The 8,645-nt window shown below is 38.2% G+C and overlaps 2 protein-coding genes across 2 annotated transcripts; one reads left to right on the plus strand and one right to left on the minus strand.

The window, feature by feature from the left end:
- The first annotated feature begins 35 nt into the window (after positions 1-35).
- Positions 36-6,270, plus strand: LOC114541813 (dnaJ homolog subfamily C member 7-like). The gene is made up of 15 exons (XM_028561627.1): positions 36-247; positions 368-456; positions 1,369-1,493; positions 1,885-1,998; positions 2,205-2,279; positions 2,610-2,728; positions 2,884-2,953; positions 3,354-3,437; positions 3,847-4,011; positions 4,123-4,214; positions 4,580-4,653; positions 4,864-5,010; positions 5,468-5,526; positions 5,605-5,698; positions 6,122-6,270. Exons 1-15 carry the CDS (start codon positions 123-125, stop codon positions 6,241-6,243), a joined length of 1,554 nt encoding a protein of 517 aa, XP_028417428.1. The 5' UTR covers positions 36-122; the 3' UTR covers positions 6,244-6,270.
- Positions 6,271-7,010: 740 nt separating this feature from the next.
- On the minus strand, positions 7,011-8,144 carry LOC114541815. Its single transcript, XM_028561629.1, has one exon. It carries the CDS (start codon positions 8,068-8,070, stop codon positions 7,036-7,038), a length of 1,035 nt encoding a protein of 344 aa, XP_028417430.1. The 5' UTR covers positions 8,071-8,144; the 3' UTR covers positions 7,011-7,035.
- Positions 8,145-8,645: the final 501 nt, after the last annotated feature.

The raw sequence follows: 8,645 nt of genomic DNA on the forward strand, positions 1-8,645 counted from the left end.
CACACCGAACAACAAGCACTCTCCCACCACAGTTCTCGCACGCCCCGCTTTGAAAAAATCAAACTCTCGTGTGTTCATGAGTTGGTTCGTGTGTTCCACGAGATAACGTGCGAGGGAAGAAGATGGCCGACCAAAATTCGGAGGATGTTGAAATGGAGAGGGAATCCAACCATTCTGATGGCTCCTCTGATGAGAGTATGGCCGAAACAACAGACTCAGTTGAAGACGAAACGTTAAACCGCGAAGAGTTGAGTTTTTATTCCCAAATGAGTTTAGCTTGGGCATGTTAGTGCAGTTGTACCGGTCATCAAATTTGCCACTAAAATAACGCAGTCTTTTGACAAACCGTCCTCTTTATTTTATCAAGGCTTGCCGAGAAAAACAAACAAGCGGGAAACGAAGCTTACACGGCAAAAAACTATAAGTTGGCTGTGAAATATTATTCTGAAGCTATTGGTATGAATTGTTTGAACGTAGTCTTTGAACATCGTATATTCAATATATTTATCTGTCAGTCTCAGACGTAATGCATATTGAAAGGTCAAATTAATTCGTAGAATTATTTAATATGTCCGTTTTTCACATACAAATTTACTGCTTCGTGTTGTTCCAATTTGATGCACAAGACTAAGTGAATGTTGATGAAGAAATAACGTGAAATATACCCAGTCTATTAGACTCAGTCTATTAAGACAGGCTAGATGACTTGATATTGTACTGTGTGAAAAGGAAGTTGTCATTTCTAAATACAACTGAAACTATAAAGTCCCTGTGATGGTTTAAACTGAGGCATTTTATTTGTACCATAATCAACCCATTCACTTGCAACGTACCAAGTTAAACCAAACATGAAAAAATACCTCACCCTCACCTGACTTCAACTGAAAAGCAACTTAAAACAATAATATTCTTGTATGTTTGCATGGTGACATCAATAAGTAAATTAGCTTGTAGGTATACCACGTAAGTATTTAATACTGCAAAGCTTTCGGTCCGTTAACCTGGGCCTTCATCAGTACAATACAAAAATAACTTAAAATAACTTAAATGGATTACCCTAGAAACAAAAATGTTCAATCAATCTATCAACTGGGTGGGTTGGAATAGTTTATTGCCCTTTGATTGAGGTTTTTCTGGGGAATTCCTGTATTACGAGTCTTACTAACCTTGCTGAGTAAGTAAGGCAGCTTTAACATGTTCACTATCGAATTTTAGGACCTCTGAATAATCTTTGATTGCATTGTGAAACCAGTTTAGCTACACAGTAAGCTGTGTAAATAATTTGGACATTTATAATGTTGTGCATCATTCTTGCTGAGGAAGTCTTGTTGAGGAAGTATTCTGATTATTATTATGCTGTATTTTCAGAACTGAACAAGACTTGTGCAGCATATTATGGAAATCGGTCTGCAGCATACCTCATGGCAAAAGATTACAACCGTGCACTTGATGATGCCAACATTGCCATACGTTTGGATGAAAATTACATCAAGGTATAGTAAAATTGAACCTGGGCAATTTCCCACTCATATGAACTATTTGTGAAATTCTGACAGGTTTTCACTTGAGATGTAAAGATTTCTGTTATAATCTATAGGTTAAGTAAATTAGCTTATAGTACACCACATATGTATAAGTATTTATTCCTGCGAAGCTTTCCTTCTGTTAACCTGGGCATTCATCAGTGCATCGGATTAATGGAGCGAAAGCTTTGCAGTAATAAATACTTATGTGGTGTACCTACAAGCCAATTTACTTATTTGATGTCACCATGCAAACATACAAGACTATTAATCTATAGGTTTGTTATCAATGGTCTTTTTTAAACCATTACTCTTAAGGCCACCTCTCTTCCCTAAAAACGATTATCTTGCCTTCCTACAGGCATATTTCAGGATTGCAAGATGCAATCTTGCTCAGGGCTCAACCGAGTCCGCTGAACGAGCTTTGGGAAAAGCAAAAGAAATTGACCCGAACAATAAAACTTTGGCCAATGAGGTACAACAATCCCTTTTTATTGCAATGATTTAAATCTTACCTCGTAGTTATGCCTGGATCTTATCATCTTAATGTCCATTAGAGTGCTGCTAGCTTGCCAGCAGCCTGAAATTATATGCCCTGAGGGGACTCCCACTGAGCTGCTAGCAAGCAAGAGTGTTGCACACATTTCTTTGCACACATTAAAATATATTTATGGGTTTTAGTATTCAAGGGTCCATCAGATTCAACAATTTGAAGCTTCAGCTTTCGAGGCTCATGATAAAAAAGATTATCGGAAGGTTTGTGCAATTTTGCTCTAATTGAATATATGTTTAGCATATGAAGGTTGTCCAGGTTTTCACATTAGATTTGTAACGGCATCAAATGCAAAACAAGATTAACATCTTTGCTTATAGTAGTGAATACATTTGCATTTTGATTATATAGGAGCATTATGTCTTTTACTTAAAGTTTTATGTTTAGTCTATGTAAAATACAGTAACACTATTTGACTGAGACAGAGGCATAGAGTGCTGCTACATAAATTAAATTAAATGTATGTATAATGACCTAGCTTGTCAAGGAAACAATGTTGAACTTTCATCATAATCATGTACAATTGTTTCCAGGTGGTTTTCTGCACAAGACGTTTACTAGAGTTGTCGCCAGACTGTGATCTTTACAAAGTTTTGAGAGCAGAATCTCTTGCTTTGATGAAGAAATATACTGAAGCTGAAATTGAGGCAAAGTATGACATTTTGATTTTTCGATTTAGATTGGGAGAAACTTATGTATGTAGTTTTACCTATGGTTTATAATGCAAAATGAATGTGTGTTAAATTCCCTTGGGATGATGTGAGATATTGTTTTATTGTGATAATAATCTTTGTCTCCAATTCCTAGCTCGATGCTAAGAGAAAATAACAGAAATGCAGATGCATTGTATGTCAGAGGACTGTGTCTGTACTATCAGGTGAGGTTTACACCTGTCATATCCTATTGTTCTATAGTGCTTCCTTAACTGTGTACCAGCATCTCACAATCTTTAACCTTCTCCTCTACCATGAAGTGGGGGTGTAGAACAGTATTTCAAAATATCACATGTTTTCAACAGTATAAGTTACCTGTGTTTTTTCTTTTACAATCCTTCCTAATTAGTGTACAATACCCATTCCTTACCATTACCACTCCTATGGAAAACCCTGTGTAGAAACTCCTCCCCATCCCCTGTACAAAGAATCACCCCTGTTACCTGGTTTACATCCATTGGCCCAGCCCATTTCAATCTCCTGTACGACAAATCCCCTGTACAATTCCACTATCCTGATCCTGGGTCATTAAATTTCATTGTTTTAAAAAATGTGCATTTTTAGGACTACGAAGATGAGGCATTTCAGTGTTTCACCAGTGCTTTGAAAATAGATCCCGATCATAAAAAGGCAAAGGCGATACGAAAGGTAATTTTTCTTTTAGTTTAGTTCAGATTTCCTCCTGTAGTAACACTGGATCAATAAGAGATGATCCTTACTGGACCTCTACGAAGAACAGTTTAGAACTGATAGACTTATCCAGTATGAATAAAGTTAGTTTAGTTTAGGTTTCCTTCTGTAGTAGGTAACACTGGATAAATAAGAGATGATCCTTACTTGACCTCTAGGAAGAACAGTTTAGAACAGATAGAGCTATCCAGTATAAATAAAGTTAGTTTAGTTTAGGTTTCCTCCTGTAGTAACACTTGATCAATAAGAGAAGATCCTTACTGGACCTCTAGGAAGAACAGAACTTTAAGAATTGATAGAGCTTTCCAGAACAGACAGCAAACTAGATTTATAACGATACAAAACAATTTTATTTCGTTTAAAACAGAAAGCAAAGTTATTAAAGTCTACGAAAGACGATGGCAACGAAGCTTACAAAACGGGAAAATTCCAAGAAGCATACGATTTATATTCCAATGCTCTAGAAATTGACCCAAACAACGTTTCAACGTGTGCAAAATTATTTTACAACAGAGGTGTCGTCGCATCCCGGGTATTGTGAAATATCTTAACAAGTCGTCTTTGAGCTCACTCTGAAAGCTCTTATTTCATACCCAGGATAACGTTATGTTTCGAGTAATCAACCTGCCGTCTTTTGCTGTAGTTGAAAATGATGACAGAGGCCGTAGATGACTGCACTGAAGCAATAAATCTGGATGGAAGTTACTTAAAAGCTTACATAAAGCGAGCAAAATGGTATGAGGAATTGAAATAAGTGAATTTTTTAGATTGTAGAATACTACCTTCACTGGACCACCACGTTTGAGATATCTTTTTCGGGTAGTTCAGACACAAACCACGACAGCTTATTGTAGAATACTACCTACACTGGACCACCACGTTTGAGATATCTTTTTCGGGTAGTTCAGACACAAACCACGACAGCTTATTGTAGAATACTACCTACACTGGACCACAACGTTTGAGATATCCTCTTCAGGTAGTTCAGACACAAACCACGACAGCTTATTGTAGAATACTACCTAAACTGAACCACCACGTTTGAGATATCTTTCTCGGTTTAATGTACGATAATTTGTTTTTATTTATCCCAATAACAGTTACATGGAAACGGAGAAGTACGAGGAAGCAGTCAGGGACTATGAAAAAATCTGCAAAATGAATGGATCCAGAGGTGTGTTATTGCTTCATCATGAGATTTTTCGCTTTGGGTAAACAGGAATTTGCATGAAAGTTTTATGAATTCTCATCCCCTGGGTCAAACGAGAACAAAAATTGAACGGGTAAACTCTCTCCAACTCACTTCGAAATCCAATGAAAGTTTACGTGGGTTAGCGTGTGATGATAGCTCATGTGCTCAGCTGGATTTTTATTTTTTGAACAGAGCATAAGATGTTGCTTCAAGAGGCTAAACTTGAGCTAAAGAAAAGTAAACGGAAAGATTATTATAAAATACTGTCGTTGTCAAAGAGTTGTTCAGACGCAGAGGTGAAGAAGGCCTACAGAAGAGAAGCTTTGAAACATCATCCAGGTAGGGTTGAAGAGAGTGGGTGGAGAAATAGGTGGAGAGAAGGTAGAACGGTGGGGCTTAGGAGGAACGGATGGAGGGGTGGGGTTTTAGACAAAACGGGGGGAGAATGGGGTGTGGATAGAGTAGGTGGAAGGTGAGGTTGGGAAGAGGGTGTAGTGGTGGGAACAAGATCGGAGAAGTTGGGTCGAGTGATGATTATGGTTGAGAAGAGCGAGTGGAAAGAGAGAGAGTGGATGGAGAGATTTAGTTAAGAAGTATAGTGGTATGGTTGCCTGGTGTGATTGAAAGTGTGGATGAGGATGAGTTGATAGCAGAAAGAGACAGGGTTTAGAAGACATATATATATATATATTTATATATATATATATATATATATATATATATATATATATATGTATATATATGCACTCCGTGCATCTTTCACCAGCTGTTTCTGATCATTGACGATCATTTTCAGATCGACATTCTGGGGCGACTGATCAAGTTAAAAAGGACGAGGAAATGTTATTCAAAGAGGTTCTGTGTGTATTATGACTTCAGATATCTTGATTTACTAAGAAACTTGACTAACTAACAGGATGTTGTTATTTGCAGGTGAACGAGGCGTACAGCGTGCTGTCAGATCCACAGAAGAAAGCGAGATATGACCGAGGCGAAGATATCGATGGAAATAGTTTCTCGACTGCAGGTATTCTATAGTTCGAAAATAAGGTTAAAGTATTTGTTTAGGTTTTCTCCTGTGGCAACACAAGATCCGTGAGAGATTATCATAGTTTAGGTTTTCTCCTGTAGTACCGCTGGATCATCCTTACTGGACCTCAAGGAAGAACAGTTTAGAACTGATAGAGCTATCCAGTATAAATAGAGTTAGTTTAGTTTAGGTTTCCTTATGCAGTAACATTAGATCGATAAGAGATGATCCTTATAGGAAGAACACTTTAGAAATGATAGAGCTATCCAGTATAAATAGAGTTAGCTTAGTTCGAGATTCTTCCTGTTGTAACGCTGGATCAATAAGAGATGATCCTTACTGGACTTCTAGGAAGAACAGCTTACACAAATAAAAATTGTAATTGTGGTAATCAATTCCCATCTTTTTCTCGTTTCATAGATTTCGATCCGAACACGATTTTCCAGGCCTTCTTCGGCGCTGGAGGTGGATTTCCGAACTTTGGTGGACGACGCCAGGCCGGAGGATATCCTGGACACGAATTTAATTTCACGTTTGGTTAAGGTGACAACAAATTGATATCTGCATTCTCGACATATACGGCGACCGTACGGTAAAATAAAAACATTTGCACATGCAGTGTGATATTATACATTTATACTGAAATATCACTGGGACATAACATTATCATTGACATTCTTTAACTGTACAGTTGTACACACGCACTGCTTAAATTAAAGGCCCGTTTACACTTGCGATTTTTGCTGCGATTTTCTCCTTTTGATAGATGTGAACGAGTGAATTAGTCACGAATGTTCCGATGTGCACGAGCTCCTATTTGAACACCCGTGACTAATTCACTCGTTCACATCTATCAAAAGAAGAAAATTGCACATTAAATCGCAGCAAATATTACAAGTGTTAATGGACCTAAAGAGTTCTTTCAACAGCGGATAATAAATAAACTGGAGTGATTGAAAATTGGGTGGAAATTTCAAAATTTTGGTGTAATATTTAAAGATACAAAGCAGCTGTCGCTAGGCCAAAGGAACCGGCAAATTTTCGAGAGTTATTTATGTATTATCCTTTTACCTAAAATCTTGAAATTTCTGCTTCAATTATATATAGTGGTTTTCAATAGCTTCAGTGTCATATACAGCGCATGCAGCGTTTAGCGTGAAGCATTTCTTTCTGCCCAAGAGTCGAAAAAAAATAAAAGGCATCAATGGTGTATCGAGTTCGCTGAATGTGAAGCCAAATGTTGAGGTTATTAATTTACAATCACGAAACGTTGTGAAACAGTTTTGCGAGTTCCCAGTAATTCTGTTGCATGGTTAACTATAGTGTTATGTACTTCAATCCACCTTTATAGTGACTGGTAACGGATCATCCCTAAAACTCTTTGTCTCTGGAGTTGACTTTTGCGAGTTTACCCTCGTTGGTGGAGGAGGCTGTCTTGCATCGCCCGTGCTTGGCGATTCAACATCACATTTTTCGTCCATTAGTTGTGTTTCCGACCTTTCAATCTCCACCTCACTTTTACAGTCCTTTTGTGGAGACATCTCGTCTAGAATATCTGGCAAAGGCGGCGATTCAGCATCGCTCTGTTTCGCGAAATCCCCTCCTAACAGGCGACCTTTCGTTTCACATCGTCTCTCGCAAGTCCTTCTTCTGGAAGCATTTGAAAGGCCGCACGTTTGAAATTCGCCGTTAGCCAGTTCTAATATTCTCAGTTTGTTTTCAATCTCGATATTTGTCTTGTATCCTACGTTCGGTATGCAAGGTAGACTTGGAAAAAGCACATCGCATACAGGCACTTCCCTTGTGCATCTTCTAGTCCCGGGAATATTTAGTATCCGGTGACGTGATTGGATTCCCCTCTTGCTAAATCCAGCGTTCGACCTTATCCGTGATAGGTTGTAATCCAGCGGGATTTCTTGGCTTCCGTTTGACGTTGTTTTTATATCGTCCTCTATGGGACGTAACCTTCTACTTAGATTGTCAGTTTTAGGTCTTAATAACTGCCTATCGCTCTTGTTTTCAACACAAATCTCCATTTGTTTCGCATTCAAAGACAGCTCTGTTTTCCCCTTAATACGAAGTGCAAATCGCCTGTCCTCCGATTTTTCGCCTCTCGGATTTTGTCGACAGTTCCCGCCAAGTCCCAAACTTCGGTCTAACACGAAAGGCTTTCGCCTGGGATATTTTAGCTGTTTCAACCGCTCCATAGCGCTCACTAGATGCTTCTGTTCCTTCGTAATAAGTTCCGAGTCCAGTTGTCTAATCCTCTCAAAGTAAACCGTCTGTTTTTCACAGCCAGTTCGGCTGTCTTGGAACCAAAATACTTGACCATCGGTGTTTGGTCGCCCCTCGTAGAACACGCGCCTCATTCGGCTTTTAAACCAGTTTTAAAACTCGATATTTTTCTGAGATAACTGTAATTTATAGCGCTTCTATACTAAACGTCAACCTAAACACACAAATTCATTGATGCGGCAGGGTCACTAGGCAACCTTAGTAATTTAATCCCATGTTAAAATTGGTTATAATCCAATATTAAAATTGGTTGTAAGCTTCGCTTTATCGCTTATACGCAACGAAAATTTATTTCAAAGCTTTGTTTAAAACGAACAGTGTAAACAAGGGTCTTGTTTCTTCTTCCGTGATGTCAGTACGGGTGTACGACTCAATATGTAAAAAATACAAATTATATTTGTGCTGTTTTCAGTTTGGAAGTGGTTCCCTGTAGAAGTGATACGCATAAATAGATAAAGCATACCCTAACCAACCCATATTCTGAAGGCAAACATGATGCAATCCTGAATGGCCAAAAAATATTTACAAACTTCGTACAAGAATTTTTTTTACGTACTTTGGAGTTTGGATTGATTGTACCTCTGCTTTCGAATAAAATATTCGATGTTATAATCAAACCCGGTAATATTTAGGCGAAAAGGAATGCAAA

The sequence above is a fragment of the Dendronephthya gigantea genome, unplaced genomic scaffold (assembly GCF_004324835.1).
Source record: "Dendronephthya gigantea isolate DGI-Jeju-01 unplaced genomic scaffold, DenGig_1.0 000310F, whole genome shotgun sequence".
NCBI classification, from domain to species: Eukaryota; Metazoa; Cnidaria; class Anthozoa; order Malacalcyonacea; family Nephtheidae; genus Dendronephthya; species Dendronephthya gigantea.